Genomic DNA, 18,812 nt, shown 5'->3' with positions numbered 1-18,812 from the left:
TTAGTAAAGGCAAACATGGAAACAGAAAGATGTTGAAGTGATGAGACAGTGGAGAGCACTGGAGATAGATTTCTACAGAATAAATTTACCTCGCAGTAAAGAAGCAGCCTGATCTGTGATAAAACAGTGTTTTAAGAGTGTGGCACAGGCTGGGAAGGTGGCTTAGTGGTAGAGTGATTGCCTAGCACGCGTGAAGCCCTGGGTTCGATTCCGCAGTATCCCATCCACCGAAAAAGCCACAAGTGGCTCTGTGGCTCCAGCGACAGAGCGTCAGCCTTGAGCCAAAGGAGCTCGGGGACAGTGCCCAGGCCCTGAGTTCAAGTCCCAGGACTGGCAAAAAAAAAAAAAAAAGTGAGTGAGAGAAAGAGTTGTGTTGTAGCTCACGATGTGAAAATTGGTGCTCTGCGGTCGGTCCGTGAGGACGGTTAACGCACAGCGGCATTCTCCTCCTCCTGTGTGCTGGGGTTTCCATCCGCAGAGGCAGCCAAGGAGACATCTCTCATTTGCCGCAAGGCCAGCGCTCCTCCGGCTTGGCTGGGAGCACCGTGGAGGAGGGATGGGGTCGAGCATCCCACCACCATTCCGTCCTCTGCCAGGGCAGGGGAGCGAGCGTCTGCCCTCTCCTCCTCCGCTGCCACTTCACCCCTAGACTCGGAGCAGCCCCCCACGGGGCTCCCCACCGTCTGTCTGACCCAGGGCTTCGAGGTGCTGGGAACTCAGTGAGGAGAACCCCGGGCGCGCCTGCGCCGTGGGCCGCCACCCCTGCGCGCCTGCGCGCGTGGTGGCCTGCGCGCCTGCGCAGTGGGCGGGGGGGGGGCACCTGCTGTTAGCGTTCCGTGCTCCTCCTCTCTTTCAGGTCAGTCGTCGCTGTTCCCCATGGAGGATGGGTTCCTGGATGATGGCCGCGGGGACCAGCCTCTTCACAGCGGCCTAGGCTCGCCTCACTGCTTCCCTCACCAGAACGGGGAGAGGGTGGAGCGCTACTCGCGCAAGGTGTTCGTGGGTGGACTGCCTCCGGACATCGACGAAGGTGAGAACCCGCGGGGGCGGGGCGGGGGCGGGCGGCCCGGCCGGGCCAGCCAATGAGCGCCCGCGTGACGCCCCCCAGTGGCCGCAGCAGCCAATGAGAACTGCCCGGAGGTGGAGGTGTGGCCCAGACCGCAGCTCGCCACCCCAGCCACGCCCTCGGGTCTCAAGAGGCTGAGATCTGAGGATGGAGGTTCAAAGCCAGCCCGGTCACCAAAAAAAAAAAAACCACCCCAAAACGCTACATAACGTGAGACTCTTATTTTCAGTTAGTCACTGGAAAATGGAAATGGGGCTGTGGCTCAGGGGTAGGGGGGTAGCCTAGAGCTGAAGGGCTCAGGGACAGCGCCCGGGCCCAGAGTTCAAGCCCCATGACCCACGAAAAAGGGAGGGGGGCGGAGCAGGAGGGACCAGCGTAGCAGGAGGCTTGACTCGGGGAAGAGCATGTCCCAAGGACCTATGACTGTGGACAAAAGATTATTTGTTTGTTTCTCGTGGTACTTGGGCTTGAACTCAGGGCCTGGGAATGGTTCCTGAGCCTCCTTCCCCCATCAAGACGGACGCTCTGCCACTTGAACCACAGCTCCACTTCCAGCTCTTTTGTTAAGTTGTTGGAGACGGAGTCTCACAGACTGACTTTCTTGCCCAGGCTGGCTTTAAACTGTGATCCTCAGATCTCAGCCTCCCGAGTGCTGTGAGCCATCAGCGCTTGGCTCGAACCTTTTTTCCCCCCCAATGTGTGTTGCGCCAAATACATTTTTATATCTTACCTATCTTTTATGTAGTTCATTATTTCAACATACAAAATGTTTTTTGTGTGTGTGTGCCCTTACCGGGGCTTTGAGCTCAAGACCTCACACTTTGTCTTAGCATTTTTTTCTTTTTTTTTTTTTGCTCAAGGATGGTTCTCTACCACTTGAGCTGTGGCTCCACTTCTGATTTTTGCAGATTAATTCTACATAAGAGTAGCTTGGGCTTTCCTCTCCAGGCTGGCTTTGAACTATAATCTTCGTATCTTAGCTTCCCAGGTAGTTTAGGATTACAGGCAAATTTTGTGCCTGGCAAGATTTAAAATCTCCTAAGCAAGAACCTTTGAGAAATGTGGCCCATAGTTGTAGTTCAAGAAAGGAAATCTTGGGGTAAAGGTGGTAAAATGCCTACATAGCAAGCACAGAGCTCTGAGTTCAAACCCAATAGCCATGATGATAAAAAGAGGGGGGGAGGAATCATAAAAGTTCTAATCCTCTGTGATTATTTTGTTTTTCTCTTTCAGCAAATATTTTTCTAAGCAGTGCATTGTTCTTCCTTGGCTGTTTTTTTTTTTTTTAAATAAACAAGATAGAAAATCCTGCTTTATAAGAGTTTACGTTTTCCTGGAGTTAGACCCACAGAAATGTATAAACAAGACCAGGCACTGGTGGTTCATGCCTGTGATCCTAGCTACTCAGGAAATTGAGTAGGAAACTCACTTTTTAGGCTACGATTCCTCTTCACATTTTAATTCATAAATAATCTTTTGGAACATTGAAACAGAAATGGTTTTTAAAATCAAAATATCGAAATACCCTTTTTTCTCCCACCATAAAATGTCTTGGTGAACCCTGTGCTGAAATAGGAGATTAGTCTGAATCAATCCTTATTCTGTTTTAAGAATCCACAGCTTGAAGCTCATGTTGTGTTTGGAAGAATTAAGCAGCAAATTATAGGATTTGTGGGGGAAACAGGATTGAGACAACCCACTTAAGAACTGAAAAGGCTTTGTATCTGAAACACAAACAAAAGAGAATTAGGCCAGGCTACTTACAGCTCATGTCTGTCATTCCAGCCACTCAGGAGGCTGAGGCCTGGAGAATCGTGGTTCAAAGCCAGCCTGGGCAGGAAGGTCTGGGAGGCCCTTATCTCACTAAACTACCCAAAGCAACAGCAAAAACAACAGAAGTGGCACTGTGGCTCAAGTAGTAGAATACTAGCCTCGAGCAAAGGAAGCTCAGGGACAGTACCCAGGCCCTGAGCCTGAGTTCAAGCCCCAGACTTAGCACTGGAAAATGAAACAGAGAATTGGTACCTTGCAGATAACATGGACATTCAAGCTCATAGCTCAGCAAGCTTGAGACTTCCTCCAGCCAGATTTCAAAGACAGCAGCCAGTGAGCACAAAAGCTGGCTGGTAAGCAGGTGGAGTTTCTGCTACAGCCCTCTGCCAAGAATGGGTCTCTCATTCATTTATTCATTTATTTACTTGGCTATTTGGTCAGCTAGTGCCAGTCCTGGCACTTGAACTCAGGGCCTGGCCACTGTGCCTGATCTTATTTCGGCTCAAGGCTTTGCACCCCACCCCTTGAGCCAGACCTCCCCTTCTGGCTTTTGGCTGGACTTTTCTGTCCTGACTTGCATTGATCAGAGATCCTGAGATCTTCACCTCCTGAGTAGCTGGGATTACAGGTGTGAGCTTAGATTTGAAATAAACATAAAGAAAACCAAACCAATCCACCACCAACAACAAAAAAACCTACTGCTTCAAAACAAATGATCACGACAGTCTTGACATCTGGCTTTCTGTTTTTCTTTCTCTAGACGAGATCACTGCTAGCTTCCGGCGCTTTGGCCCTTTGATTGTGGACTGGCCTCATAAAGCTGAGAGCAAATCCTACTTTCCTCCCAAAGGTGATTCTGAAAGCCCCCTTTTCACAGATGCACACCGTCACTGCAAATGTCTCATGTTCTTTTTTTTTTTTGGGGGGGGGGGGTCATGAGGCTTGAACTCTGGACATGGGCACTGTCCCTGAGCTCTTCAGCTCAAGGCTACCACCCTACCACTTGAGCCACAAGCCCCACTTCCCGTTTTCTAGTGATTGATTGGAGAGAAGACTCTCAGTCTTTCGTGCCCAGGCTGGCTTTGAACCTTGATCCTCAGATCTCAGCCTCCTGAGTAGCTAGGATGACAGGCGTGAGCCACCACCTGGCTTACCCCCTCCTATACCTTTAATTCCATTTTGATTGTACTCTGAAAGAAGTTTCCAGATCCTTGTAAAAATGGAAGTCCCTGATGTGAATTTCAGAATTCAGTATGCGTATGAAATGTATTAAGCTTTATTTTTTGTATTTTTTTTATTCCTTTCCCTTTCTTAGTTTTAGTGGGTGCATTTTGTATCCTCAATAATGACCACAAAAGCTGGGCACCCAGCTTTTTCAAGCCTGCTGTCATCCTAGCTACACAGGAGGCTGAGATCTGAGGATTGCGGTTCAAAGCCAGCCCAGGGCATGAAAGTCCACATGACTCATTTTCCATGACTCACTAGAAAACTGGAAGTGGTCCTGTGGCTCAAAGTGATAGAGCGCTAACCTTGAGCTGAAGGGCTCAGGGACAGTGCCCAGGCCCTGAGTTCAAGCCCCATCTGACTGGAAAAAGAAAGCACGCACACACACACACACACACACACACACACACACACACACACACACACACACACACACACACACACACACACACACACAGATGGGAAAGCTCATGAGGCTTTTGTCTTCTCCTTCAGGCTATGCATTCCTGCTGTTTCAAGATGAGAGCTCTGTACAGGCACTCATCGACGCATGTATTGAAGAAGAAGACAAACTCTACCTGTGTGTATCTAGCCCCACCATCAAGGATAAGCCTGTAAGTGCCGCAGCCCCGGGTGTGTCCTCAGCAGAAGCTAAACGAAACCCCTGGGCCCCGTGTGTCTGCCCACTGAATTATGGAGTAAGGGAAGACATTTTTTTCTTCTGAAGACATCATTTGAGAATACACTGCTTTGTTTTGTGTGTGTATATATTACATATATAATATGTGATTATATAATATTACGTGCAATTCTAATATAATTTAATTATTTATTATAACTATATAATAAAGAATACAATATGTTCATATATACATTATATATTTTATATGTATACATAATACATATTTTGTATATATTGTATACAAATATATAATATATTGTGTACATATTATATATATATATATAATTTTTTTTTTTTTTTTTTTGGCCAGTCCTGGGCTTGGACTTTCTCAAGGCTAGAGCTCTACCACGTGAGCCTCAGCACCACTTCCGGCTTTTTGCTATGTATGTGGTACCAAGGAATCGACCCGGGTCTTCATGCATGCTAGGCAAGCACTCTACCACTAGGCCAAACTCCCGGCCCTATATATTTTTTTCCAGTCCTTGGGCTGGAACTCAGGGCCTGCACACTGTCCTTAAGTTTTCTCAAGGTTAGAGCTGTACCACTTGAGCCACAGCACCACTTCTGGCTTTTTCTATGGTACCCAGGAGTCAAAGCTGAGTCTTCATGCATGCTAGGCAAGCACTCTACCAGTAGGCCAAACTCCTGGCCCCTGTATATAGTTATATATTATTTCTATATATATGTAATTATGCATATAAACATGTTATATGTGTATATATATATATATATGCCCTACAGTAATACGGTATATAGTGGACAATTACATTGCACTTCCTGCTTTGGCTTAATGTATTCTAAAATGAAATAAAAGGCTAGCCTAAACTTTAAAATAAAGTCTTCTCATTTTACCTCTTGATTGATCTGGTATGATATAAACGATTGCATTTAGAAGTACGATTCTTAGCTGGGTGATGGTAGCTCATTCCCATAATCCTAGCTGCTTAGGAAGGTGAGCCAAAAGCTAGGCTTCAGGTCGGGTTTTCATGGTCAGTGAAATGTGGGAGCTCAAGCCCTGGTACTGAAAACAACAGTTAAGACCCTCTGCGATCATTTTAAACATTTTTTTAAAAATGTAATGTGAAACCTGTTGGTTTGCATATTCTGTAGGTGCAGATTCGACCGTGGAATCTGAGCGACAGTGACTTCGTGATGGATGGCTCGCAGCCACTTGACCCACGCAAAACAATATTTGTCGGTGGTGTTCCTCGGCCCCTGCGAGCTGGTAAGATTAAACCACCAGGAAAACCTTCTACACTTTAGCAAAAAATGGTAGAAAGACCAGGAGCCAGGAGTTTGGCCCACTGGTAGAGTTGATTACCTAGCATGCACACAGCCCCGGGTTCAATTACTACACAGAAAAAGCCAGAAGTGGTGCCGTGGCTCAAGCAGTAGAGTGCTAGCCTTGAGCAAAAGCAGCTCAGAGACAGTGTCCAAGCCCAGGCCTGGGGAAAAAAAACAAACATTCTCAAAAAGCATTTAAGAATGAGAGGTCTAGGGGGGTACTAGTGGCTCATCATGCTTGTAATCCTAGCTACTTAGCAGGCTAAGATCTGAGGATCGCAGTTCAAAACCAGCCCCACCCCCCTTGTTTTTGTTCTATTCCTGTGGCTTTAATGTCTTCTCTGAGTTTTTCTGCTCAAGGCTGGTACTCTACCACTTGAGCCACAGCTCCACTTCTGCACATCTGGGGATTCACTGGAGATGAGAGGCTCCCAGACTTTCGTGCCCTGGCTGGCTTTGAACCACGATCCTTAGATTTTATCCTCCTGAGTCGCCAGGATAACAGGTGTGAGCCACCAGACGCCTGCAAAGAATAGATTATGAATGGAGATGCTCACTTTGGTTTCTAGGTCCTCAGTTGCTCTGTGGCAATTTCCTGATGTCTGAAAGGCACTGGGGCTTTCCACATGGCTTTGAAGTAGTCCTTACACAAGAAATGCCAGCATTCAGTATTTCAGGTTTTTGTATGGAAAAAATAGGTGACTAACTAGACTACAGGGCATTTAAAAAAAGATTTTAATAGAGAAGGATAGATGGTCCCAAAAAGCATCTACCAACTAGTTTTCTAGTGTTAATTATTTATAGCAGGCCCTGACTTGTTCATTTGCACAGTGGCGAAAGAGCAGACAAACTTAGATGCCAGGCTTGGCACTGTGTCTGCGTCCTCTGTGACCTTGGACAGATGGATTGTTCCCCTCTGTGTCTCAGTTTCCTCAGGAAATCACAACCAGATACCTACATTGTTACAAAGATCTATAAAGAGTACATTGTGGCCTGGTACCAGTGGCTCACACCTGTTATCCTAGCTTATTCAAGACGCTGAGATATGAGGATTGTGGTTCAAAGCCAGACTGGGCAAGAAAATCTGTGAGACTTTTATCTCCAAGAAACTACCCAAAGAAGTCTGAAGAGGTTGTGTGGCTCAGGTGGTAGAGTGATAATCTTGAGAAAAATCAGTCAATTAAAAAAAGCACCCAGTCCCTGAGTTTAAGCCCCAGGCCTGGCACAAGAAAAAGCTGCTAGCTCATAGTTAAAACGTTAAGACTCGGAGGCAGGCTGGGAGTGTGGCTGAGCGGTAGAGTGCTGGGTTCAATTCCTTGGTACCACATACACAGAAAAAGGCAAAAGTGCTCAAGGACAGTCCCCAGGCCCTTAGTTCAAGCCCCAGGGCTGGATTGGACCCTGTGATTCTATTATATCTGCAATCCTGTAATTCTAGTTACTCAGGAGGCTGAGATCCAGAAAGACTGAATTTTCAAACCAGACTCCATCTCCAAAACAGCCAGCAAAAATTAAGGCTGGAGTTGTGGTTCAAGCAGTAGAGTACACATCAGTGTGAAGCCAAGGCCAAGTTCAAACCGTAGCATTGGCAAAGGAAAGATGAAAAGAAGGAAGGAAGGAAGAAATGGAAGGAAGGAAGGAAAACAAAAACAACTAATGTTAAGCAGGCATTAACCTAATTAGAGTTTGAATAATTATTGCAATGACATGAGCTCATAAGACAAATGATCTGCCTTTGTGCCTGGATGAACTTGACTTCTCCACTTCCGCCTTTTGTCCCTGCCCGTGTTTAGTGGAGCTTGCAATGATAATGGACCGGCTCTATGGTGGCGTCTGCTATGCCGGCATCGACACAGACCCCGAGCTCAAGTACCCAAAAGGAGCCGGGAGAGTCGCGTTCTCCAATCAACAGAGCTACATAGCTGCTATCAGCGCCCGCTTCGTTCAGCTGCAGCATGGAGAGATAGATAAACGGGTAAGTGACTCCCAGACTGCATTCTGGAAAGTTCTAGAACTTTCCACACATGGGATCGAACTATCTCAGAACTACGATTAGAAGGGTATTTTTGCGCTGGGAACACTATACTCCATTTTGGTTTGGTTTGGTTTTTTAGTTTAATCTTTTCTGAACCATCATGTCTATTTCATCATTCACTCAGTCATTCAGTACAAATCGCTGGAATTATTTGTACTAGGTCAGGTACTTGGCCCGGACTATATTTTTGTTTCATTCTGTTTTGAAATCCTGGGAAGACATAAATATACCACAGTGAGCCCTATTAGTTTTCAGTTCATTATGATAATGTATAGTTGAATGAATTCGATTCTAGCACTGGTCCTCTGAAATCAGCTGATAGCTAATATTATTTTTAGCACTTAAAAAAAAAAATCCTCTGGGGCTGGGAGTTTGGCCTAGTGGTTAAAATGCTTGCCTAGCATGCATGAAGACCCGGTTCAATTCCTCAGTACCACATACATGGAAAAAAAACGGAAGTGGTGCCGAGGCTCAAGTGGTAGAGCTCTAGCCTTGAGAAAGTCCAAGGACAGTGCTCAGGCCCTGAGCTCAAGCCTAGGACTGGCAAAAAAAATTTCCATTCTTGGAATCTGAGAGCTAAAGAAAACACCTGAAAGAGAGCTTTCGAACTTTCTCAGGAATCCAACTTCCTTCTCCAGGAATGGACCAGGTCTTTGTGCATGCTAGGCAAGCACCCTGCCACTAGGACAAACTCCCGGCCCTCTGCTTCTGTTTTATGTGACCTATATTCTACTTCATGGACAGGGGGGAAAAAAAGTAAAGTAATAGTAGACATGGTACATTCAAGAGGAAAGGAGACGTGTTAGTTACTGTATGTATGCCTGCCTGCCTGCTTTTTTCAATTTTTCTTTTGTATCAGTCTTGGGGCTTGAACTCGGGTCCTGGGCACTGTCCCTAGAATCTTTGTGCTCCGGGGTAGCACCCTACCACTTGCACCACAGCTCAGTTTGTTGTTGTTGTTGTTGTTAGGTTTGTTTTGAGTGTGTAATTGAAGCTAATTGTCTCCCAGACTTCCCTGCCCAGGCTGGCTTTGAACTGTGATCCTAGGATCTCGGTCTCCTTAGTGGCTCGGAGGACAGGCGTGAGCCACCCGCACGCGCCCTGGTTTTTGTTCCCAGTGCACACACACACACACACACACCCCGGGTGAACAGCAAGCGCCTTAGCCGTCCGGAGGGAACCCGGGGCGTGTGCACTGGGGTCCTTTGACGGGGCTTGGTGCACGCGCGTTTCTCCTGCTCACCTCCACCAGGATTCCCTGGAAGGGGGTCCGGCTTTCACCCCGCGTCTCGCGGAGGCTGATCATCAGCCAGCCGACCCTTTTCAGGCTGCCGAGCCAATCGGTTCTTTGCTTTTTTTTCTTTTCTTTTTTTCCCCTGTCCTGGGGCTTGAACTCAGGGCCTGGGCGCCGGCCTTGGACACGTTTTATGGCCCAGGCTGCCCCTGCAGCTCGGGCTGGGCTCTTCGCGCTGGTTGGTCAGAAGGCAGAGCCGCAGTCCTGTGCCATTGGCTAGTTTAAAAGGGGCGTTAACAGCGAGGTGGGGGCGGGGCCTGGAGGGGGCGGGGCCTAGAGGGGCGGGGTCCAGCAGGCAGGGTGGGGCCTGGAGGGGCGGGGCCTGGAGGGGCGGGGTCTAGCAGGCAGGGCGGGGCCTAAGGGCCGTGCGCTCACCTGGGGAGATGGGTTGGAAGTTAAAAGCCCTCCAAGACCCCGGGCGCGGGTGGCTCACGCGTGGAGCCCCAGCCGTGATCCGAGGATGGTGGGTGGAAGCCAGCGGGAAGGTCCCCGAGCGTCTGCACCGACCACGGAGGGGCCGAAGCAGGGCTGCGGCTGCCAGCTCAGAAAGCTCGCGTCCCGGGGCTCACACGCACGCATACACTCCCACACGTGTACACACGCACGCACACACAGACACTTCATACACTCACATGCACGCGCACACGTGCACGCGCACGCTCTCACGCGCACGCCCCATGCTCACAGCTCCTCCCTCCCCCCCTCCTTCCCGCGGGTGGGCGGCGGCGGGGATGGGGATGGGTGGGGAGGACGGGGCGTCCACCCCGCCGCCGCCGCAGCCCCGGGCCGTGCTCTCTCGGCAGGTGGAGGTGAAGCCTTACGTGCTGGACGACCAGCTGTGCGACGAGTGCCAGGGCGCGCGCTGCGGGGGGAAGTTCGCGCCCTTCTTCTGCGCCAACGTCACCTGCCTGCAGTACTACTGCGAGTACTGCTGGGCGGCCATCCACTCGAGGGCCGGCCGCGAGTTCCACAAGCCGCTGGTGAAGGAGGGCGGGGACCGGCCGCGCCACATCTCCTTCCGCTGGAACTGAGGCCGGACGGACGGGGCGCCGCCCCCTCCCTCCCGATCCCTCCCGATCCCCCCTCCTCCTCCCCTGCACCCCCACCCCAGGCAGGCAGGCAGGCTTGTCTTGGAGAGAATGGAGCAGGACGGCCAGACCCTCCCTGCACGGCTAGAAGCGGTCTGCAGGAGCTCTTTCTTTTTTCTCTTTCTTTGAATTGGTTTGTTGTTTATTTTTATTTTCTCCCATTTGCCATCTTGGTGGCTGGTGAAGTCCCCGTTCTCTTGGTCCTCCTCCCCCTCCTCCCAGTCCTCCCCTCCCCCCCCACCCAGGACCAAGTGAATCTCAACTTCCTACAGCGGGTTTGGTTTTCTTTTTTGTTTTTGCTTTTTTCTTAAAAGGAGAAAGAGAACTATTCACAGAGAAATGAACCAATAGAGTATTTTGGGTTTTTACGTTAAATTATTGTTAATAAGATAACATATAAGAATACTTTTATTAAAATAATAATAATGATAACAACCATGCAACAGTAACACTATTGATCTGTCCAGACATAATTTTTCCCCAGGGAAGTGCTTTTGCCTTTTGTGTTTGTTTGTTTTTTTAATCTCTTGTTCTTTTTTCCTTTCCTTGTCTCTCCTCATTTTTTCCCCCTTTTTCTCTACTTTTTCCCCCCTTTTATTTAATCTATTTTTTTTTTCTCCCCATCCCATTTCATTCTTTTTAACAGCCATGGAGGAAGTGACTGATTATTCAGCAGAAAGGTGCATGAACGAGACTTGAAAAGCATAAGTGACTGAAACTCAGCTTTGAAGGCCAGGTCGAGTTGTAGAAAGCCTGTAAGTTATCAGGCCGTGAGAAAAAAAATAGTCATGTAGGCAGAGCTAGGTTTATTTTCTTTTAAATCTTTTTTTTAAAACCATTGGGAATGTGCAGATTGGGGGGGGGTTGGTGTGAGTTAACACACTGATCTCCCTGCCATGTCACAGCCCTCAGCACACCTGCCCAAGCTGGACTTCAGGACAGCTGGGGAGGGGTTGGGGGAGAGAACTTGACTTTTCCTCCTTGAGGAGCCAAGGTAGGCATTTTTACTTTTTTGGATGTTGCATAAAAACTCTTAATTTCCTAACACACTCACCCAAGGCCAGGCGACCCTTTTGGTCTCCATTTTTCTGACATTACAAAAGAAAAAACGCAGCAAATCTGGACATACCTCAAGACTATCTTTTCTTTTTTACATTAAAAAAATTCATTAGTTACTCTTGTAGCCAACACCAGAATCGAGAGCAAAACAACACTGACCAAAAAAAAAAAAAAACCCAAAAACCCCACCATACAGATTTGCTCCAATTGGCTTCCTTTCCAATTTCAAGTTGTTTTGAATATCCTGTAATTTAGTTTGTAACATAGAAAACAACAACATAAGAAGTCAAGTAGTCGCAGAAATGTTTTTTTTTTCTTTTTGCACTGTGAATAAGTAACCATGTAAATGTGTACAAAGGTACATGTGTTAATCCCACTCCTATAAAATAACAGAGCAGTACAAATTCCAGAACTTCGCATGGGCCACTTGCCAGTGTCTGAGGTGCCATCGTAATCAGTAATGCATGTGTGCTTTCTTAGAAATAGACTTTTGGCTTTGAAAGGCGTTTTCACACCTTCCTTCTCCGTAGCCTCTCGAAGCCCTCTAAGTGAAGAGGAGAAAACACAAAAATCCCTTTTCTTTTACTTGACATTTCTCTTACAAGAGACTCCCATCGGTCATTCAGAAGGATGATTCTTGCACAAACCACCCCCAATAGCCCAAAGGCCACCTTGCTGCTGGGACTGTCACCCACCAACCTGGTACCATCTTGGATTCTACAAAACCAAAGACTAGGCCCAGCATGGCTGTGGAATCACTGGCCGATAGATTCACTCCTTGTGATTCTCTGTCCTAACCTTTGAAGCTAGGACTGGCTTTTCACTTAACTTTCCTCGAGTTCCAAAGGTGGGAAAAAAAAAATCTCACTCGAACCCCTGTTCCTGCCCCAGGCTTCACTGGTGGCCAATGGGGCAAGGATTTGGGGGTGTTCTTGAGTTGCTGGCCAGGGACTCTCTTTTCTTTTCTCCTGAACCCCACGATTCTTCTCTGAATGTTGAATTCCCACCCTCCCCCACCCCCCGCCCCTGTTGTTTTCTTCCTTTCAGTGCTTGGAGAGGTGGCTTGAGGTGGTCGCTGTTTCTAGAAATAGCTAGAAACCTAACCGGAACTAACACTGTTTGAGGGAACTAGCTTTGGAATTAATGATTTTTGTTTGTCTGTCTTTTTCTTTCTTTCTTTCTTTCTTTTCTTTCTTTTTGTTTCCCTTTGTACATGACCTGCTGACTTTTGGTACAGTGTTTTTTGTAGCTAACTTATTTTGTCATGCACATAATGTATATTTGTTATGCACTACTTTTGTATATCTTGTTTTTCCAACAGTGAACATTTTTAGGCCCACTTTTCACTGACGGGATATCTCTTTATGCAATACCTCAATTTTTCATATTGCAAAGAGTAGCTTTTTGTACTTTTTATTACGGAGAGATCTTCATATACTTCATTTTTTAAGATAAATAATTTTAATAAATTTTATTTTCTTATATTCTGCTTTTTATACATTTCAGTGCTCTGCATACATTTTAAACAATGAATGTCGTGCACTGGTAATGCTATTTTACAGTTTGCAGAGGAGAGCATGTTTAAACAGAGACATGCACCTGTCATTTAAGAAATAGTCTATATATAGAGTCACAAATTAATGGGAAAAATTTTTTTCGCATGAAAATGACAGATAACACTGTAGTTCCAGAAACAAAACAAAACAAACAACAACAAAAAAAGAGAAATGTATAAGCCTAGGGTAGAAATTTAAAATGACAAAATCGTCTACAGCTTCTTAGTCATTTTTTTTTAAATAAAAGATTCCTAAAATGCAGACATTTTTTTGGGGGGGTGGGGTGGTGAATGTTTAGCCATTAAACAAAAAATCTTAATAAACTGATGTTAAGTGTTTGATTCCAAGATGTCTGCTCTTTGAAATGATCTATTTCAATTTAAACAAACAAAAAAATAGCCTGCCGTGAGACAGGTGTGCATGACTAATGTAAGAAATTGTTAATTCTACTAATACCTACTTGTGATTGTGTGACAAGCGTGTTTACAGATGATTTGGTTCTGCGTGGCTTTTTCAGGGCATCCATGACTCTGAACTTTCTCCCTGACATGTCCTTTGGATTACATGGGATCCTGCTTTTTTTGGGGGGTGGGGGTGGGGGGGAGGCGTGGGGGGTTATCCACCATGTAACGTAAACCTAATTCACATGTAATTAGTTGACAGTTTTTAGGGTGTCACTTCCATTTACTTAGCATGTCCCATAGCGACACTTGCATGGCCGAAGCTGTGTACTTACAATGTAGTTACAGAGTAATGACATGGTCATTTTTTTTTTTTGCAATGTAAAATAAAGTGTTTCTGATTTTATTTTCTATGTAAACGAGCCCCCCTTCCTCCCTCCCCCTCCCGCTCTCCCCATCCTCACGCTTTGGTATAAAATCTTCTCCATACACAGACCTCTGCAGAATGCACATGGGAAAACTAAAAGCAAACAACAAAACAAAGCAAAACAAAAAACACAAAAAGCTTACTTGCAGCGAATGGACTTTAGCATTTGAGGACAAAGCTGTTGGAAAAACTTGATCATTCACCCCTTTTGTTTTAGAAGAGTCACTACCTTCTGTTCAAAGGTGATTGAAAACTTGAATGTGACAAATTGTGGCAAGTTTAACTTCAAGCTCCGTGCAATACTTATTTCAGACTTTTTGAAAGATCTTTGCAGTGTAATTCTTTGTTTTTAATTGCAGACATTTGAAAAATGTCATTTTCTACTGTTTGGAGTAAATCCTCTTTCTTGCTGGTGTTTCTAAAGAAAAGAATCAGAAATCAAATCTTTCTACTAATGTAAATTTGAGATTATTTTTTAAAAAAAAAGGAATAAAAGAGGTTTTGGTCATTTGCTTTATTTTATTATCTTCTTTTAAAGCTACTGTGATTGATAGCATTGTAAGAATTGGGGCAATATTGTATTCAACTTTTATTTTTTATATTTTTAAAATTTAAAGTATAATTAGTTTTTATAATTTTCATCAGATTTTTGTTATATTTTTTGGAAGTGTAAACCTTTAGGAAGTGGGTGTCTAGTTTTTACTAATCCCTAATTTTTCCCCCCAGCATATGGCTCATATTATCAGAAGGAAAAGTTATTTAAGTATGTCAGTTAATTGTACTACTTCGCTGGAGTTCCATATAGTTTTTATTGTGTATGGGGAGGTTGTAGTATTTATTATAGCATTTTAAATAAGGATAATTCATTTTTTATTAAAGTCATTTTCACGTTAAGTTCCTATTTTTGTATGTTCTACTCTTAAGTTATATAACACAGTTCCTTTTTTAAAAAGAGTTCATTTGTTGAAGTGCTAGTGGAAAAAAATTAATGTTATTAAATAGTTTGCAAATGACTATTTATACCAGTATGCATATAATTTTTAAATATTTGTAATGTGAGATGTTGAATGAATAAAACTTTTAACTCAGATTTCTCCTTATATACTTCTTTCGGGTTTAATACAATTGGAGTCTGCCTCTGTGGTCGAGGGTGGGACATTTAAAAAACTAGTGGGAGGGGCCGGGAGTTTGGCCTAGTGGTAGAGTGCTTGCCTAGTATACGTGAAGATCTGGGTTTGATTCCTTGGTACCACATATATAGAAAAAGACAGAAGTAGTGCTGTGGCTCAAGTGGTAGCGGTCTACCCTTGAGAAAGTCCAAGGACAGTGCTCAGGCCCTGAGCCCAAGTCCAGACTGGCAAAAATAACTAACTAAATAAAAACAATACAACAACCAAAAAAAAACTAGCGGGAGCCAATGGGCCTCTGACCCCTGCCTAAAAACCAGCTACTCTGGAAGCTGGGATAGGAAGATTGTGGTTTGAAGCAAGCTAGAGAGAACAATCAACTACCCCCCAAAAAAACTGGAGTGGTGCTGTGGCTCAAATGGAAGAACTCTAGCTTTAAGCAAAAAGAACTCTAGACCAGTGCTTAGGTCCTGAGTTCAAACCCCAGGCCCAAACAAAAACTTATGTAGAAGCCCTGTGGCTTTCTCTTTACCTGACAAACCCACCAGAACTTGTATTCATGGTTCAGATAGAAGAACAAGATGGCATTTGCTTACAGCCTCCACGATTTCTGTAGGTGTTCTGGGCTGGTTTTGGCACTTGGAGGGAGAAAAAAAGGATATAAATAAATGTTCTTATTTCAGAGTATTTTAGGCCAGTGAAGAATTAACCACAAATGACATAACATCTGTCTTGAACATCACGTACACGTTGGAGGTTATTATTGCACTCACCCATCTTTCCTCTGCATTTGTCTGCCCCTTGTCTTAAAAAAAAAGAAGGAGGAGGAGGTTGGAGGCACGGCTCATTTGGTAGAGTGCCAACGAATGAGCAAAGGGTGGGGGGGGGGTGGTGAGAGGGAGAGAGAGAGAAGAACCTTTTGCTTGGTGCCTCACCCCTATAATCCTAGCTACTCAGGAGGCTAAGGATGGTGGTTCAAAGCCAGCCGGAGCAGGAAAGTCCACGGGACTCTTTATTTCCACTTAACTACCCAAAGAGCTGGAAGTAGAGCTATGGCTCAAGTGGTACAGAGCTAGTCCCGGGTTCAGGCCCCACAACCGATGCACACACACACAAATCCTTTACACATCTGTTTCAGCATTGCCCACCTGCAGGTTCCGTGGATGAGAATTCCCAGATGTGAACAAACTGAGAGGTTAGAAGTTGTTATCCAACCCTTCTGATGTTTGTTGGACATGGCCACGTTAAGTTTACTCGGGCTTTTTACGTTCAAATCCTTGTCTCATTAAATTGGGTGTCCCTGTTGGTCATCTGAAAAAGTGTCTTATTGTGAGGCAGGGTGGTGACCAGAACTGGAAAAATATGGTTTGTCTCACGGGAAGTTAAAAATAGATGTCAGGCTGTCATCCCAGCTACTGGGGAGGCTGAGATCTGAGGATCATGGTTCAAAGCCAGGCCAGGCACAAAAGGCCATGAGAATCCTCTCCATCTGGAAGTGGAGCTGTGGCTCAAGGCATAGAGTGGGACAGGAAACACAAATGTCACAGGCCACCCAGGGAGGGAGGGAGGGAGGGAGGAAAGGAAGGAGGGGGAGAGGAGAATGGCCAGCTTTCCCTTCCAGTACCCATCACCCCACTCAATCCAGCTGGGACCCATCCATCCTAGGATGAAGGCACCATGGGGTCCGTGCCCAGAGCCCCACCCTGCTCTCTGGGACAACTGGCCTTTGTGGTAGTGAGGTCACCCTCCCCCTCCCAACTTGTGGGGGGACTAGAAAATGGCTCCACTGTCTAGAAAGGTAAATGGGTGTCGAGGGTAGGAGAGGAAGGATGGGAAGGAGAGGAGGGAGGGAAGTCAGAGCAGAGGGAGAAGTGGCGGGGAGGAAGAAGGGGATTCATATATAACAAGAGAGGCAGCATCTATCCACAGGCATCCGATATATAGTGTGTATAAAGAAACCCATTCTCCAGACCCCTGGTCTCCACTTTCTGCAGTAGCACCTGAGCTCAGAAGGGGAGTCCCAAAATCCAAAGGATTTGGGGGGAGGGGATGGGTGTGGGGCAGGCTCTCTCCAGCTGTGTGGATGGGTGGGGGGCAGGCTCTCTCCAGCTGTGTGGATGGGGGCAGGCTCTCTCCAGCTGTGTGGATGGGTGGGGGGCAGGCTCTCTCCAGCTGTGTGGATGGGTGGGGGCAGGCTCTCTCCAGCTGTGTGGATGGGTGGGGGCAGGCTCTCTCCAGCTGTGTGGATGGGGGGCAGGCTCTCTCCAGCTGTGTGGATGGGTGGGGGGCAGGCTCTCTCCAGCTGTGTGGATGGGTGGGGGGCAGGCTCTCTCCAGCTGTGTGGATGGGTGGGGGGCAGGCTCTCTCCAGCTGTGTGGATGGGGGGCAGGCTCTCTCCAGCTGTGTGGATGGGGGGCAGGCTCTCTCCAGCTGTGTGGATGGGTGGGGGGGCAGGCTCTCTCCAGCTGTGTGGATGGGTGGGGGGCAGGCTCTCTCCAGCTGTGTGGATGGGTGGGGGGCAGGCTCTCTCCAGCTGTGTGGATGGGTGGGGGGCAGGCTCTCTCCAGCTGTGTGGATGGGGGGCAGGCTCTCTCCAGCTGTGTGGATGGGGGGCAGGCTCTCTCCAGCTGTGTGGATGGGTGGGGGGGCAGGCTCTCTCCAGCTGTGTGGATAGGGGGGCAGGCTCTCTCCAGCTGTGTGGATAGGGGGGCAGGCTCTCTCCAGCTGTGTGGATGGGTGGGGGGCAGGCTCTCTCCAGCTGTGTGGATGGGTGGGAGGGGCAGGCTCTCTCCAGCTGTGTGGATGGGTGGGCAGGCTCTCTCCAGCTGTGTGGATGGTGGGGCAGGCTCTCTCCAGCTGTGTGGATGGGTGGGGGGCAGGCTCTCTCCAGCTGTGTGGGTGGGGGGCAGGCTCTCTCCAGCTGTGTGGGGGAGGGGCAGGCTCTCTCCAGCTGTGTGGATGGGGGGCAGGCTCTCTCCAGTTGTGTGGATGGGTGGGGGGGGGCAGGCTCTCTCCAGCTGTGTGGATGGGTGGGAGGGGCAGGCTCTCTCCAGCTGTGTGGATGGGGGGGAGGGGCAGGCTCTCTCCCTGCTCTGCCTCCAGGAGTTGGAAACTCACACTTGCACATTTCTTGGGGCTCCTTTGTATTTATGAACGAGAGGACACATTTGCCATTTTGAGGTTGGCGGAGCGCAGGCGTGTGCAGGCGGCTCTGCCTCCTGTGGGCCTGAGCAGTGCAGCTCAGGAGCTGTGTGGAGAGCTGGGAGCTCAGAGTCTGCACTAACGTCCTTCAGAGCAGGCCTGCAGGCCAGCAAGCACACCGGCCAGTGGCTTCGCTGCAGCCTCCCAGTTCAAACACACCAAAGACCAAACATGAGACTCTGACATTGCAATAGATAGATGCACATGGAGTTAAACTTCATTGTTGTCTGTATCCCGCTGTGTTTTACTGCCAGTCCTGGGACTTGAACTCAGTGCTTGGGCCTCTGTTCCTGAGCCTCTCAGTGCTCAAGGCTAGCGCTCTACCACTTGAGCCACAGCGCCACTTCCGGCTTTTTCTAAGTTGTTTATTGGAGATATGAGTCTCATGGGCTTTCCTTCTCAGGGCTGGCTTTGAACCATGATCCTCAGATCTCAGCCTCCTAAGTAGCTAGGATGACAGTTGAGTATTCTGATTTATTATTATTATTATTATTATTATTATTATGGAGGTATACCGAGGGGCTACCGTTCTGTAATAAGTCAGGTAATGAGTACATTTTTTTTTTTTGGACAATGTCACCGTTTCCTTTGCTTT

At 47.2% G+C, this 18,812-nt stretch overlaps 1 protein-coding gene across 3 annotated transcripts in view; it reads left to right on the top strand.

Moving 5' to 3' along the window:
* Positions 1–10,397, top strand: part of Cpeb4 (cytoplasmic polyadenylation element binding protein 4) — a 47,831-nt gene extending 37,434 nt beyond the window's left edge. For 2 of the 3 annotated variants that reach the window (XM_090325562.1, XM_090325561.1), the window contains 5 exons: positions 857–1,030; positions 3,600–3,689; positions 4,559–4,677; positions 5,856–5,970; positions 7,823–8,457. In XM_090325562.1, coding sequence (XP_090181688.1) covers positions 857–1,030; positions 3,600–3,689; positions 4,559–4,677; positions 5,856–5,970; positions 7,823–8,085 — 761 coding nt within the window. In that variant the 3' untranslated portion in view covers positions 8,086–8,457. Of the gene's footprint in view, positions 1–856; positions 1,031–3,599; positions 3,690–4,558; positions 4,678–5,855; positions 5,971–7,822; positions 8,458–10,161 lie in introns of those variants that run through there. The other variant, XM_090325563.1, reaches the window with a different exon arrangement.
* Positions 10,398–18,812: the final 8,415 nt, after the last annotated feature.

Source organism: Megascapheus bottae, chromosome 38, assembly GCF_031878675.1.
Source record: "Megascapheus bottae isolate mThoBot1 chromosome 38, mThoBot2.hap1, whole genome shotgun sequence".
In the NCBI taxonomy this organism is placed as follows: domain Eukaryota; kingdom Metazoa; phylum Chordata; class Mammalia; order Rodentia; family Geomyidae; genus Megascapheus; species Megascapheus bottae.
The sequence above is the reverse complement of the archived record's forward strand: the minus strand, read 5'-3'. Positions and strand labels throughout refer to the sequence as shown.